We start from the raw sequence: 16662 nt of genomic DNA on the forward strand, positions 1-16662 counted from the left end.
CTTATATCCTGTCTCCAAAAACACAGGAAATTTCTCTTCCCATCTTATCCGAGTTCAAACTTAGTCCTGTTCTAAAACAGGCAACTAAAAATTAAATAGTCATCATGTTTGAAAGGCCCGTCAGTGGTCATTGTCACAAGTGACTGTTCTTTTCAGGGGCAGTTGTCTTCTGCACATCATAATGTTATTTGCTATTAAAAGCTTAACTTCATGTTTGCTTAATAAACGAACCTTGGTCTGAAAAAAAAAGCTTAACTTCATATTGTTTTAGACTTTCTTATTTAATGAGCAAACAAATACCTCACTGCAAATGTTACAACCTTTTAAATGTAATAGTTTCTGTATTTTTTGCACTCACTTATGATAAACTATGACTCCTGCTCTCTAACTCACATATTTCTCTATTATAACTTTGTGAAACTTGCACAGTGATACAGCAAGCTACCAACAAAGTTCAATCCATAGAAGTTTTACAGACATGGATTTTTAAGTTGCCTGAGATGGCTGAACTGATTTATTTATGTATTTACTTATTTTCTTGTTTTCTGAGACAGTCTTACTATCCAGGCTGTACTCAAACTGTGATCCTCCTGCCACATCCTCCCCAGTGCTGAGAATTCAAGTTTGTGCTAACATGCCTGGCTCTAAAATTTGCCTTTAATTCAAGAGTTAAATTTCAAATCAGAGTATTTATGGTATAAAGTAATATGGCCTGTTTGCTATGAAAAATAGTACCAGGGATTTCAGAATCAATTTGTAATTTTGTTGTTGTTGTCCTGGGGCTTAAACTCAGGGCCTGAGTACTGTCCCTGAGCTTTTGCTCAAGGCTGGCCTTCTACCACTTTGAGTCACAGCACCACTTCTGGTTTTCTGGTGGTCAATTGAAGATAAGAGAGTCTCACAGACTTCCCACCTGGGCCAGCTTCGAACCACGATACTCAGATCTCAGCCTCGTGAGTAGCTAGGGTTACAAGTGAAAGCCATCAGTACCCAGCTTTAATTTGTAATTTTCAAACTTAATCTTTGTAAAAAAAAAATAATTAAGTCTCTTCATAGGAACGAGTTAGCATTTCTTCCTCTCATTCAGTTGTGTGAAAAATATGTCATAACAATGGTACTATTTCCAAACTTGGCATAATTATATTTTGTAAATCTCTAAAATAATTAGATATTCCTTCTTTAAATTAAATAATTAAAATCTCTCTTTTCCTAGACATGTTGGTACATGCCTATAATTCTAGCCCTAAGTATAGAATACAATTATCCTAAGGCCTAATCATGTAGGCAGGAGAAACATAAGTTCAAGGCCAGCATGGGATACATAATGAGATCCTATCTCAGCAAAAAAACCTCTCTTTAATTGGAAATTTATAAATTGACTAGATATTTGCTAAGGGTAAGGAATTATTACTATTTTTTAACTTAAGGAATTATTAATTTTTAAAACATTTTCCCAGTTTTGTTCTTATGTTTACTTAAATCACTACCTTGCAGAAATAGGTCCCATCTGAAGCAATATTGTTAACCCACTAATAAAGTTTTATATTATGCTAATGGTTATACAAAATTTATTCCTTTCTTTTAGACTAAGGACATTAAGGAGATAGCCAGGAAGACACAAGCTCTTCCAAAGGTGAACTTGAAGAGACAACGAATTGTGATCTTTACCCAAGGAAGTGGTGACACTATAATGGCTACAGGTATGTGTATATTACAGGTATATTATAAAGACAGTTACGACAAAATTACATGTTAGGTTATGCACAGCAATGTACCCTTTACAGTTATTTTAGTAAATATTCCTACTCTATCAAAAAGGATTTCATTTTCAAGATGATAATTTATTAAAATTCAGTCATATAAAAATTATTTTGATATATTTAATTCACTTTTGAAATTTTATAGATTAGTCCAGAAATTTCTTTTCTTAAATAAAAGGAACACATCTTACTTTCAAATATTTGCACTAGCATAAATTCACTTAATGATAAACAAATAAAAAACAGAAATGTTGTTTTCTCAAATTTTTATTCAAAAAGACAATCTCATTTCTACTTTTATTCAACCATCCATTTTATAGCATTCATAGAAATAAAATAGGAATTTCATCTGGTGAATAAGCATGTTATTAGTTAAAATGATTGAGTGTCAATATGGCTGGGTGTCGGTGGCTCATGCCTATAATCCTAGCTACTCAGGAGGCTGAGATCTGAGGATTGAGGTTCGAAACCAGGGCAAGCAGAAAAGTCCCTGTGAAACTCTTATCTCTAGTTAATTACTCCAAAATCGGAAGTGGTGCTATGGGTCAAATGGTAGAGTGCTACCCTTGAGTACAAAGAGGCTCTAGGATAGCACCCAGGTCTTGAGTTCAAGCCCACAACCAAAGAAAAAAAAATGAGTAGCTATTCATCAGTTATTCACACCTGTAATCCTAGCTAGTCAAGAGGCTAAGATTACAGTTCAAAGCCAACACAAGCAGAAAAGTTTACAAGACTCTTATCTCCAAAATAACTTAAAAAGAATCCAGGTGTGGGGGCTGGGGATATAGCCTAGTGGCAAGAGTGCCTGCCTCGGATACACGAGGCCCTAGGTTCGATTCCCCAGCACCACATATACAGAAAACGGCCAGAAGCGGCGCTGTGGCTCAAGTGGCAGAGTGCTAGCCTTGAGCGGGAAGAAGCCAGGGACGGTGCTCGGGCCCTGAGTCCAAGGCCCAGGACTGGCCAAAAAAAAAAAAAAAAAAAGAATCCAGGTGTGGCTCAAGTGGTAGATTGACAGCTGAACTAACACTCTGACCTGAGTTCAAACCCTCAAAGAAGAAAAAGATCAGCTGAATGAAAGAAGTAGTATACTCCTGTAATCCTAGCTACTTAGAAAATGGAGGTAGACAGATCACAGTCTATAGCAAGCTGGACAAAAAAACACAAGTACTTATTTGAAAAATTAACTGATGCAAAAGGTTTGGAGTGAGGTTCAAGTGATTAAGTCCTTTTCTAGAAAGCACAAGACCCTGAGTTCAAACCCACACACATTTTTTTCAAACAACATAGAGTGACTTTCTTGAGATAGGCTGATAACCTTGCTAAGCCCTGAATTCTAGGAGGGATTTAACAAAAAGGAGACAGTCTAGTCCAAGAGGATCATGTAAGCAAACCAAGAAGCAGATAACTGCTGTGGCAGGGAAAGGCATATCGTTAATTTCTTTGAAAAAAAAGAAAACAGGAAATGATATCTATCACTGCATTGATGTGAACTAAATTGTTATCTCCCTATAATGTGTAGTCTTTTCCTATCTTAGCAGTCAACAGTTTGAAAAAATGAAAAACATACAGACTCCTCCTCAAATAGAAAATAAAACCCTACCTTCAGATTCATAAAATGCTATTTAGCTGCTCTTTATGGAGATGTTCATTTTAAGGCTTTCTGTATTCTAGAAACATATATCACATGAATGTCTTCCTCATTGTGAATTTGTACAATTTTCCCAAAGTTGAAAATTAACCTCTTTATTTTGTGATTGAATTTTTTAAATTTTTTTAATTAAATCTACTAAACCATTCTTAAGAATGCTTACAAGTAGGACTACATGTGAGGAAAGACCCTGGCTAATTTTTGCTACCATATGAAAATGAACTCAAATTAGAAGATGCACTATATCTGCAATGCATGATAAATACAAGATGGATAGAGAATCTGTTCAGTGGTGTCAGCTACAAAAGCAAACATGATAAATGTTAATGCAGTTTTGAGCCCTGGGATAAGCTATTCAGTGCACAAGCATAGCTGAATCTCTTTGCTATGTTGTTATTCATGGCAGCCAAATAAATGTCAATAATAAAAGAGAATTAAAGATTTTCATTTCCCAGAGGCAGTCCTCTAATACGGCTTGATCTTTCATTTCATTTGTAATTCGTTCTCATGTCAGGATGCAATCATTCGCCAGGCTCCGGGTGTCATGTTAAGTCATTTAATAATGATTAAGAACATAAAAATACTTGGCCTGTGGGGCAATTCACAGAAGAGATGCCAATTTGTTATTGTTTTCCCTCCTTGAATATGTATCCAGTTTTCCCACTTCCTAACATTAAAGTACTAATGGAAGATAGGAGGGAAAGTGTCCCTTAATTTACCATAACTGACATTCCAGAATGGCACAAGGCAGTGCTAACATACTTATTAAAACACTAATTAGGAGTTATTGTGCCTGAAACCTCACACTGCAGAGTATTTTCAAATGATCACTCTGTGAAGTTTGTAGAATGTAGCAATAATGTTAACAAAATCAATTTTGTTGGTATTTTATTCTAGCATTCTATCTCCTTTTGAGATATGATATCTCTAAACCAGTTTCCTTTATAAATTTAATTCTTCAGATTCTTATTTAAGTTACCAGGAAGTCTAAAGTCTTTCCCAGATTTATTGGTCCTCTCTTTCTGATTGTTTTCCATTTAGTTCAAAGATTCTGTCATATATCAATCATTGTTTCAGTGCTTACAGGCTAATTGAGTTCACAAAATGTTTCTTGAGGGAGGGCTGGGCATTGGGAGAGCGTTAACAGTAACACAGTGGGCAATTCCACTTCTATTTATATGCTCACAGGAATTGAACACAGGAACTTGAACAAATATGTATGTTCCTGTGTTTAATAGTAGTATTATTCATAGTAGTCAAAAGGTTCAAATCAAGGTTTAATCAAAATGTTCAAATATTGTATGATTCTACTTATATGAGACATTTTGAAAACTTACTGATACAAAAATAGAATGGAGGGAACCAGAAACTGCGATGGGGAGGATTAAGAAGTTATTGTTCACTGGACACAATGTTTTCAGTTTGGAAAAATGAAAAAAGTGTAAAGATTGACGGTGATTAGTGGTTGAATAGTGCACATGTACTCTATGACACTGAACTATATATACTTGAGAATGGTTAAATGGCCAGTGTTAGAGCTGGAGGCATGGCTCAAATGTTAGAACACTTGCCTAGCTTAAGAGAGACTCTGAGGTCTAATCAGCCAAAAGGAAAAAAGGGTAAAATTATATTAGGCCCATTTTACCACATTTAAAATAAATCTGTTAAACAAACAAGAATAAGAGGCGAGAATAAAGCAGAAATGAAAAGTTTATTTTGATCTCCTTAGTACATGTTGAACAATCCTGTTTAGTGCCATGGAAGCTAGGTCAAGGAAATCATTTCCATATCTATGAACAACTTCTTTACCTAATGGGCAGAAGCTAACTAATGAGACCTTCATATATTAACACCTTTCCATAGTCAGTATTGAAATAAAATTATATGTATGTATGTATATATTAGAATTTTATAGAAAGTTTAAATGTTCTCAAGTTTATGTGTATTTCACTAAGAATCAAAAATATTAAGACTTGGGGCTGGGGATATAGCCTAGTGGCAAGAGTGCCTGCCTCGGATACACGAGGCCCTAGGTTCGATTCCCCAGCACCACATATACAGAAAAACGGCCAGAAGCGGCACTGTGGCTCAAGTGGCAGAGTGCTAGCCTTGAGCGGGAAGAAGCCAGGGACAGTGCTCAGGCCCTGAGTCCAAGGCCCAGGACTGGCCAAAAAAAAAAAAAAAAAAAAAAAAAAAAAAAAAAAAAAAAATATTAAGACTTGTACTTTATTTTTTTATTTTTTTTCTTATTTATTGTCAAAGTGATGTACAGAGAGGTTACAGTTTCATACTTTAGGCCGCCAGTCCTGGGCCTTGGACTCAGGGCCTGAGCACTGTCCCTGGCTTCCTTTTGCTCAAGGCTAGCACTCTGCCACTTGAGCCACAGCCACTTCTGGCCGTTTTCTGTATATGTGGTGCTGGGGAATCGAACCCAGGGCATCATGTATACGAGGCAAGCTCTCTTGCCACTAGGCCATATCCCCAGCCCTTGGGTACACTTCTTGTACTGTTTGTTACCTCCTTCCTCATTTCCCCCTCCCACCTCCCCCTTGTACTTTATTTTTTATTCTAAACTATTGAAAATAAATTTCCATAGTGGTTTTAATGAAACAATGAAATGTGCCCACGGAAAAACACTTCCTTTTTAAAATATTTTTATAATCTTTCTTAGGTTATTTGAATTGCAATTGTGCATGAAAATGGAAAATATATTAGGTCATTTGTTTTATCTGGAAGCCTTATACTGTCATATCAAAATGTGACTTTTTGTCAAGTCCATCCCTGCCTTCTTAAAAGCAGTTTCCCCTCAATATGCCAATCACTGTAAGTATTGTGATCAGCCCTCCAGGAGATGTGTGAGAATAGTAGGGCTAGAGTCTAGAGGAAGGAAAATAGAGCATTTTATATTGAAAATACAGCATTGAAGTTTCCTTAGGTAATATAGCATTGCTATCTATTGCACTCTACCACTTTGAGCAACAGCTCTACTTATGGTTTGTTCTTGTTTTTTGGGTTTTTGTTTGTTTGTTTGTTTGTGGTTTTGGCGGGTCTTTTTGAGTGGTTAATTGGGGATGAGTCTCACAGGGACTTTTCTACCTGGGCTGGCTTAGAATCACAGTCATCAGATCTCAGCCACCTGAGTAGCTAGGAATACAGGTATGAGCCACCAGCTCCCAGCTTGCTTCTCTTTCTTTTTCTTTTTTTTTTTTTGGCCAGTCCTGAGCCTTGAACTCAGGGCCTGAGCACTGTCCCTGGCTTCCTTTTGCTCAAGGCTAGCACTCTGCCACTTGAGCCACAGCACCACTTCTGGCCGTTTTCTGTATATGTGGTGCTGGGGCATTGAACCCAGGGCCTCATGTATACGAGGCAAGCTCTCTTGCCACTAGGCCATATCCCCAGCCCTGCTTCTCTTTCTTGATACATCAAAGATTATCAGGACTCAATGACTCTTACAGGTTCTCTACAGATTAAATCACCTCTCACCTTTGAGATGCTTATATCACAGTTATATCACAGTGCCCTGTTTCATTTCATTATTGGTAAACGATGCTATCCAAGTTATTTATTTTCATGTGTCTGATTCTTGTTACTTTATTTGCTAGTTAAGTTTTCATATTCTGTAAAAAACACTCAGTGCTCTCCATTTCTCTGGAAAAAAGGTCAATGTGATTTGCAATTCGTTAGGCATAAAGCACAGAAATTGTGCAACAGAAAATGCAGACTTGAAAGAAAAACAGTCTCAACAGTTGGAAGAATAATGTAAGCTCACCCATCCCAAGCCTGGTCCTACAAAATATTAATATAAATCATTTTGAAAATGTCATCTTTACTATAGCAAACCAGTTATAAATGATGATCTTGTTGGCATAGGTTGGTAGCAATAAGGATAGGACAAATTAATTCGCATTTTCTTTTGGAATGACTGGGAATGTCATTTATAGAAAAATGTTCTTACCAGGTGAGACTATAAAGCATGTAAATAACAATTTATTATGTTTTTGAAATATTGTAACAACAAGAGATAGAGTCCTCTAAAATTCTCTAATTAGCCAAGAGTCCAAAAACAATTTAGAATATCATGTGGAACTGTCATATTTCTGACAAAAATAGTTTATTTGGAACATGGATTGTTTGTATGGTTTAATTATCTCAATCCTGAACTACTTGGATTAAGAATTCCCAGCTGCTGCCTTTTTTATTGTTGTTGTCAGTTGTAGGGCTTAAAACTCGGGGGCCTGGGCACTATCCCTGAGCTCCTGAGCTCAAGGTTAGTGCTCTACCACTTGAGCCACAGCGCCACTTTGGGTTTTCTTGTAGTTAATTGCAGATAAGAGTCTCACAGACTTTCCTGCCTGGGCTGGCTTTGAACCAACAACTGGCTGCTATTGCCTTTTTATTAGATAAATCCTGCTACAAGACAAAATGGGGGTTGGGAATATGGCCTAGTAGTAGAGTGCTTGCCTCGTATACATGAAGCCCTGGGTTTGATTCCTCAGCACCACATATATAGAAAAGCCAGAAGTGGTACTGTGGCTCAAGTGGTAGATTGCTAGCCTTAAGCAAGAAGAAACCAGGGACAGTGCTCAGGCCCTGAGTTCAAGCCCCAGGACTGGGAAAAAATAAAATGGGAGACACTCTCACTAGTTAGATAGCATTGACCTATAAGTCATGCTTATTGAGGTATTGACTATATAATATTAAAATTGACCTAATTTTTCCTAAAGAACATTTAACAACCACACAGAAACCTGAGGATACTTGAGATACACAATTAAGAATAGAACATTTGAGGGGCTGGGGATATGGCCTAGTGGCTAGAGTGCTTGCCTCCTATACATGAAGCCCTGGGTTCAATTCCCCAGCACCACATATATAGAAAATGGCCAGAAGTGGCGATGTGGCTCAAGTGGCAAAGTGCTAGCCTTGAGCAAAAAGAAGCCAGGGACAGTGCTCAGGCCCTGAGTCCAAGCCCCAGGACTGCCAAAAAAAAAAAAAAAAAAAAAAGAATAGAACATTTGAGACCATTTCTCTGGAGTATAATGTTCATACACAGCCAGGTGTCAGTGGTTCACATTTATAATCCTTGCCCTTTAGGATCTGAGATCTGAGGATTGAGGTTCAAAGCCAGCTAGGCAGGCAAATCTATGAGACTTATTTTCCAGTTAACTACCAGAAAAGAAGTAGAAAAGAAGTAGAGCTATGGCTCAGGTAGTAGAGTGCGTGCCTTGAACCTAAAAGCTCAGTACCCAGTACCTAGGGCCTGAGTTCAAGCCCCAGGACCAGTACCATAATAATAATTATTATTATTATCATCCTTGTCATCATAATTTGCATACACAGTTGATATTTATACAACTTTTTTCTTGTTTGTGTTTGTGATTGGGACTTGAACTCCGAATATAATACTTTTGGTTATTTGCTGGTGCTCTACTACCTGAGCCATGCCTCCAACCCCAGTATAACGTTGCATTATATGAACATTCATGTGGAATTACAACCAGATCAATAAATACAACATTGTAATCCCAGCATCTAGCAGACAGGAGGACCTTAAGTTTCAAGCCAGCCTGTATTACACAGCAATACCTCATCTCAAAAAATACATAAGGCAGGGCTGGGGATAAGGCCTAGTCGCAAGAGCACTTGCCTCATATACATGAAGCCCTGGGTTCAATTCCCCAGCACCAGTTAGAATGGCCTATACTCTGAACTCAGGCAACAACAAATGCTGGAGGGGGTGCGGGGAAAGAGGAACCCTTCTCCATTGTTGGTGGGAGTGCAAATTAGTATAACCACTTTGGAGAACAGTATGGAGGTTCCTCAAAAGCTCAATATAGACCTACCCTATGACCCAGCAATACCACTCCTAGGCATCTATCCTGAATAGCAGGTCCCAAGATATCATTTGTACTTCCATGTTTATCGCGGCACAATTCACAATAGCCAAAATATGGAAACAACCCAGATGCCCCTCCACAGATGAATGGATCCAAAAAATATGGTACCTATACACAATAGAATACTACATAGCGATTAGGAATGGTGAAATATTGTTATTCGCAAGGAAATGGTCAGAACTTGAACAAATAATCTTGAGTGAGACAAGCCTAGAACACAGAAAACAAAGGGGCATGATCTCCCTGATATACGACTGTTAAGAAAGGGTGACGGAGAGACAGTAGAGACCAGGTCTGTGAAACCAAAAACTGCTTGTCAAATGGTATTTCCCACAGAATTGGGGGAGCGACCCAACAGTATGTAACTAAAACCAAACAACTACTCAACATATAAAGGTCAAAAATTGACCTCTCAGTGGAATACAACAGCCCAAAAGCTATGTATGTACATTCATATAAGACTACTGTCGACATATTGTCTAATATCGACATTACATTTAAAGCCCTAGCCGAATTTTCTTAGGCTTGGCCACATGGCTACTGTATATGTTCTTGGTACATTGTGTATTGTATATATGTCTACCTGACCTAGGGAAGGGAAAGAAAAACAGGGTGTAAGATATCACAAGAAATGTACACACTGCCCTAATATGTAACTGTACCCTTTTTGCACAACACCTTGTCAAAAAAAATTGTGTTCAATTAATAAATAAATCAAATTTTTTTTAAAAAGAAAAAAAATACATAAGGAAAAATGGGGACAGGTGATCCCACCTGGAAATAGAGATAGAAGGATCATGGTTCATGGCCAGCCTAGCAAAACAGTTAGTGATAGCCTGTCTCAAAGAACAAACTGGGGGGCTGGGGATATGGCCTAGTGGCAAGAGTGCTTGCCTCGTATATATGAAGCCCTAGGTTCGATTCCCCAGCACCACATATGTAGAAAATGGCCAGAAGTGGTGCTGTGGCCCAAGTGGCAGAGTACTAGCCTTGAGCAAAAAGAAGCCAGGGACAGTGCTCAGGCCCTGAGTCCAAGGCCCAGGACTGGCAAACAAACAAACAAACAAAAGAACAAACTGGGACAGATGATGCACAACTGTTACACAGGAGATGTAGTTCTTCTACCTACCCATTTCAGTTCTCCAACTTGCAATTCAAGGCCAGCCCATAAAATAACTCAATACCATATCTGAAAAAAAAATCAAGAAAAAAGAACTGGAGGTGTGACTCTGGAATACAGTACTTACTAAGGCCCAGTGCAAAAACAAAACAAAACAAAACAAAAACAAAGGACAGAAGAAAAAGAAATACAATATTTACAGGACTTTAGAAGCCACTTTTGGTGCCCCAACCAGTCCCACCAACAACCATTATCCTAGCTTGTACTGTTTAGCCTTTAGGTTTGCCTGACTTTGGAATGAAATCACCCAATGTATAGCTCTACTTCTATCCTTTTTTATGTACCTCCTTATTTTTTGACAGCAAAGAATGTCCCAGGTTCATATTGTATTTTCTCTGCCTCTGTCCTGAATTCAACCACTTCTACAAAGAACCCTGGTTCCTTTTATTCATATTCATTATTCAGAAATCTAGATCTGGGTGCTGGATATGCTCTTTGCTCCCTCCATGAATGTCATTGCTTCTAAACCCTCTCAGCAAACAGATCACAGCAGTATGAGTATGTATAATGAGCTATTTGTATACCAAACTATATTTATTTCTGTATCTGTTTATTTTTAAACCATGATACGTTTTATTCCAGTCACACACACACACACACACACACACACACACACACACACACACACACACACAAAGTTTATTCTAGCCTTTGCCCTTATCTTGTTTATAACTTTTCCCTATGACATTAAAATTTCTGGCTCTATTACCTAAAATGTATTTACTTATTTGTTCCATCTTGAACTTGTTTTGAGTTATCTACCCAAATAAATATACTTAGTCTTTGTTTATAGTTATTTTCACCTTAGCCATACAGTGTACAGTTAAAATACTGTTATCGAGAATAACTTATTCATTCCTTCATTCCATTTACCTTAGTGTGGTTATATTATTCATTTGTAAATGAAAGTACATCCATTAGTATATGTAGTTCATCTTGGTTTCCTTTTATATCCTGATCAGATTTGTTTGTGATTGAAGTTTTTCAACAAACAAAATTAATTCATCAAATACTAAGATGTTGGCCAATACATCAGGTCTAGTTAACATAGCCATAGTTGATACAGAAGAGTTATATTTTTTCAGACCCAGATTACTAAAGGGCCATTCTCCCATCCGTACTGTGTATAGCATATCAGATGGTTCCATATCTTTACCCATATTTTCTTTTATCTTTTAGAAAAGTTTAGCCAGTTTGATGATTATGTAATGTGACTGTACCTCAGGATTTTTATTGGAATTTTCTGGTGTGTAATGTAGCTGAGCACCTTTTCATCTACTTAGGGCATTTTAGTTATCCTTTTTTTTGTGATATTCATGCAGAAATCTTATTCCTACATTGAGTTTGTCTTATTGTTATAGTCTGCATATAAATCCTTTGTGAGATAAATATATTGAAGAGATCTGCCAGTATGTGGATTACTTTTTCACTCTCTTCCTGGGTGTCTTTTCATTTTTCAAGACAAGATCTCCCTTTTTAGTCCAGGCTGGCCTTGAATTTATGAGGCTTCTGCCTCAGCTTCTTCTTTGTTTGTTTTTGCCAGTCCTGGGGCTTGAACTCAGGGTCTGCGCACTGTCCCTGGCTTCTTTTTGCTCAAGGCTAGCACTCTGCCACTTGAGCCACAGCGCCACTTCTGGCCTTTTCTATATATGTGGTGCTAAGGAATCGATGGCTTCATGTATACGAGACGGTCACTCTCGCCACTAGGCCATATTCCCAGCCTCTATGCCTCAGCTTCTTAAATGCTAGTATTACCAGGTTTTTAATTACCGTGTTAAACTTTCTCTGTGAGTTTGTTGTTGTTTTTGACAGAATTAGAATTTGGACTGAAGACCTTGTGATTACTTAGGTTATTTGCTTAGCTGGTATTCTACCTATTATTTGCTCTCTGGTGCAGTTTAACTGTCAAGTTCCTTTGTTAATTTTTTTGTCTGGATAATGTTCTGATGAAAGTAAGATCCTGAAGTATCCTTCTCTTATTACATATTGACCTATCTATCGCTTTATGTCGAAGTGTTCGTTTTATGAAATTGAGCCAACAACCAATACATTTATATTTTCAATGGTAATATCCTACCTGTATTAGTATACAATGAGCCTCTTTATTCCTCTGCATTTTGCATCATATCTACCTGGTCAGAGATGAGTATAGCTACTCATACTAGCCTCCAAGTTCTGGTTTCTTGTAATATCACTCACCTTTCATTTTTGGTTCACATGTTGCTTTGCCCAAGTATTTTTTGTACAGCAAACAATAGGATCTTGTTTATTTAATCCGTTTTAGGTAGTCTGTAACATTTAAATGGCAAGTTAAGATCATTTATATTTAGGATTATTATTGAAAAATATTTCTTAGATAAATGCTGAATCATATCTTCTTATTTATATACCATAGAAGTATATTAATGCTTTCCTTCTTTATGTGCTAGGAGCCACTGCCAGCTCCACCGGCTTTGCATTCTGTGCACCAGGCAGGTTCCCAGTCAGTTCAGAAGCTTCTCAAGTCTGCACTCTCAAGAGGCAAACGTCCAATCTAAAAGTTGTCCCTTATGTGTCCAGAGCTGGGAAAACAAACAGCAGTAGATTATGCACTACAGTAGGGAAACCCAAGGAATTGGACACTGTACCTTAAGATCTCAGTACTTTCAGGTCACCATCAGGATTAGGAGAAAGCTTGTGGTTGTGGTTTTAGGTTATTTTCCTTGGGTGGAATTGGGATTAGTGTTTCAAACTGCTTCCTGCTTTACTCTCTGTTGTCTTTCTGTTTCAGCATGGTATTTAATTCTTGTCTTCTCGTTTATTTATTTATTTATTGCCAATCCTGGGTCTTGAACTCAGGGCCTGAGAACTGTCCCTGGCTTCTTTTTGCTCAAGGCTAGTACTCTGCCACTTGAGCCACAACGCCACTTCTGGCCATTTTCTATATATGTGGTGCTGAGGAATCAAACCCAGGACTTCATCTATACCAGGCAAGCACTCTTGCCACTAAGGCCATATTCTTAGCCTTTGTCTCCTCCTTTTTGATCCCTGATATTCTTCATATCTTTGTCTCCCTGGAATGTTGTCTCTTCTTGGTTATCTTTCTCTCCGCATTCAAGGAGTCACATGGAGGAAACTTCTAACTCACCATCATAACCTTGGAACTCCCAGCTATTTTTTAAATCCCCATAGAAGTAGCAATTAAAATTAGAAAAAATGTTTGCATTTCCAGTAGATACTCCTAGTTTAGAGGGTCATAAAAGGATGCCAGGTACCAGTGGATCATGCTTAAAATCCTAGTACTCAGGATTCCTAGTCTGGAATCTGAGAATCATGGTTCAAAGCCAGCCCTGGTAGAAAAGTCCCTGAGACTGTTACCTTCAATTAACCAGCATAAAGCCAGAAATGGAGGTGCCTCTCAAGTAGTAGAACCCCAGCTTTGAGTAAAAAAGCCAGCAAGAATGTGAGAACCTGAGTTCAAGCCCCAGTACATCAACAAGGAAAATATAATAAATGAAATAAGGTAAAATAAAAAAAGGAAAGATACATCACCTAAAATTTAGAACAACAGAAATGTGTTTCCTAAGGAGTCTATACTTACAAGGCATATAGTGCTATTACATTCTAAAATTCAAACTTATTTTCTACTATATTTTTATTATCTTTAAGTAGTTGTACAAACAGGTCACTAGTCAACTTATCAGTTTATAAGTAAATGCATCTTGATCAGTATCACCTCTTTATTCATTCTCCCCCATCCCAAACGCTCAAAATGATCTTTTTTTTTCTGATATTGGGACTTGAACTCAAGATCTGGGTGCTGCCTCTGAGCTTCTTTTGCTTAAAACTAGTGTTCCACCACCTAAGCCACAGATCCACTTACAGCTTTTTGGGTAGTCTAGCAGAGATAGGAATCTCACAGACTTCCCTGTACTAGCTGGCTTCAAACTGTCATTCTCAGATCTCAGCCTCCTGAGTAGCTAGAATTACAGGTGTGAGCCACTGGCACTCAGCTCAAAATGATTTTTTTTCCCAGTCCTAGAGCTTGGACTCAGGGCCTGAGCACCGTCCTTGGCTTCTTGTTGCTCAAAACTAGCACTCTACCTCTTGAGCCACAGCACCACTTGCAGCTTTTTCTGTTTATGTGGTACTGAGGAATCAAACCCAAGGTTTCTTGCATGCTAGGCAAGCACTCTACCTCTAAGCCACATTCCCAGCCTCTCAAAATGATTTTTATTTTAAAAAATTATATTACTCCGAATTTTCTATGGAATATTGTCCCTTCATTTTAGTGAAGGAATTCCTTTAAATGATCTTATATACTGTGTATGTTTTTGAAACTTCAATAGGGTATCTAGGTCTAAGGAAGACTGGATAAGAAACAGTGGGTGGAAGCCGAGATCTCACAGGTAATTTCCTGGAAGTCATATGGATCCTTCACCTGGTTCATATTATTGTCTGTCTTGCTCTTATATCTAAATATGACCACAAGTTCTAGAATATAAATGGTGGCCTTCATTCTATGTTTTGCAGTTGGGTTTACCATTTTATTTCAACTATAATTTAGAGATCAGTATAAAATTCCTTTGAAAGGTCAATATTGCTATGATCAAATAAATAGTACTTTTGCAGTTGGCTAATCTGGGATCTGTTAAAGGATTTAAACCTTGAACCTTTACAGTAAATCCATAAATATTAAAGCATTTTAGGGCCTTAACTTTAGCTGCTTAAAGAATTGGCACATGTAGTGATCAAAATACCTTTTTTTTTAATGGTCTCAGGTTTGTCAGTTTCTCTTAACATTACTCTGTATACTCAAATTTTTCTTATAAGGTTTGTTTTAAGTACATAGTACTATTTAGTGGGGAAATCATATTTTCTTTAACCAGATTATTGGCTGCAGTACACCTTTAAAAGCCTACTGCTGGTATTTGAGCATATGAGGTAGATCATAATGGGAATGACAGTAAGATCCTAGCTCAGCATGCCACTTATGTTAGCTTATCTATAAAGCATAAAGGTATTTGTCACCATTGACAGTCCTGACATTTAATCCGGATCTGTTTGCAACTCAACTTTCCATTTACTACTTTGTGTTTGGTCATCTCAATTCAGCTTCAAAATATAGCCAATTTTTTACTTTTAGTTATTCTATATTTTGTCTTTACTTTTGTGCTGATAATTTTTCTCTAGGTAAATAGTATAGACCATGGTTCTGAACCTTGACCTCTTACACTGTCTTTGTAGTTAACAAACCAATACTATGATAAAAAGAAATTATATCAAGTTATCTATACTGTAACCTACACTGACATAATGTCAGATTTGCATTGCAACCTCTGTATCCAGAACATCTTAACTCAATGTCTGCCTCACCTGGGTTAAGTTTTTATCGAGGCTGCTAACCTATCCTTTCCATACTTTCCTATTTAGCTATTTACCATGTCCCCTCCCTGAACTACTAATCTAATTCCAAGGCATACAACGGCTTCACCAAGTCTACAGTGAACATCAGTAACATATTATGTGCCCTGGGAGTAGAAGAAAAGTGGAAAAAAGTTTTTTCTAGGATGTAATCAGTGTCATTCAGAGAAGTTTATTAAATAAAAATATCTATATTGATCTCTTCAAAAGAAAAGTTACAAAAGCTGACAACCCCTGAAATGCCTGATGAATACTTGTGAGTTGGAACAGTCTTGATGTTTTTTTAATTTTATTGATATTGTTTTGGTCTCTTGCAGTACTGGGATTTGAACTCAGGACCTTATGCTTGCTAGGCAGGGGCTCTACCACTGAACCACACCACTAATCCTAGAGCAGTGTAGTTTTGAAGGTAATTAGTAGAATTTTAGGGGTGATCATCAGAGTTAAGTATAAGGAATATAAACGTGTCCTAGTTCCCAGAACTGATTAGTCAAAGGCAATTTAAGGTAGAACAGAAGCACTGTAGTCACAGGCACCTCAGCTTTTTTTGTGGATGAGTTATTTCATACCCTACTCTTCATTTAACCTGCCATCGTGAAGACTAGCTTATTGCAGATACCCAGCTCTCTTAAGTACAGTCTGAGCTGTGAGGACCTGGGTAAGATATAAGTTGAGCAAAATGAGGAATGTATGCAGGCATGTATGATTTGAACTGTTAGCAGTTTAAGTATCTGAATGTATCTGCAGAAGGCAACTAGTTGCAATTTCAAG

The 16662-nt window shown here is 37.6% G+C and overlaps 1 protein-coding gene across 2 annotated transcripts in view; it reads left to right on the forward strand.

Moving 5' to 3' along the window:
- The window catches only part of Adk (adenosine kinase), a 420812-nt gene that overhangs the window by 330253 nt on the left and 73897 nt on the right, over window positions 1–16662 (forward strand). For both annotated transcript variants that reach the window (XM_048339095.1, XM_048339096.1), the window contains exon 9: window positions 1586–1700. In XM_048339095.1, coding sequence (XP_048195052.1) covers window positions 1586–1700 — 115 coding nt within the window. The remainder of the gene's footprint in view (window positions 1–1585; window positions 1701–16662) is intronic.

Source organism: Perognathus longimembris, chromosome 2 (genome assembly GCF_023159225.1).
Source record: "Perognathus longimembris pacificus isolate PPM17 chromosome 2, ASM2315922v1, whole genome shotgun sequence".
NCBI lineage: Eukaryota > Metazoa > Chordata > Mammalia > Rodentia > Heteromyidae > Perognathus > Perognathus longimembris.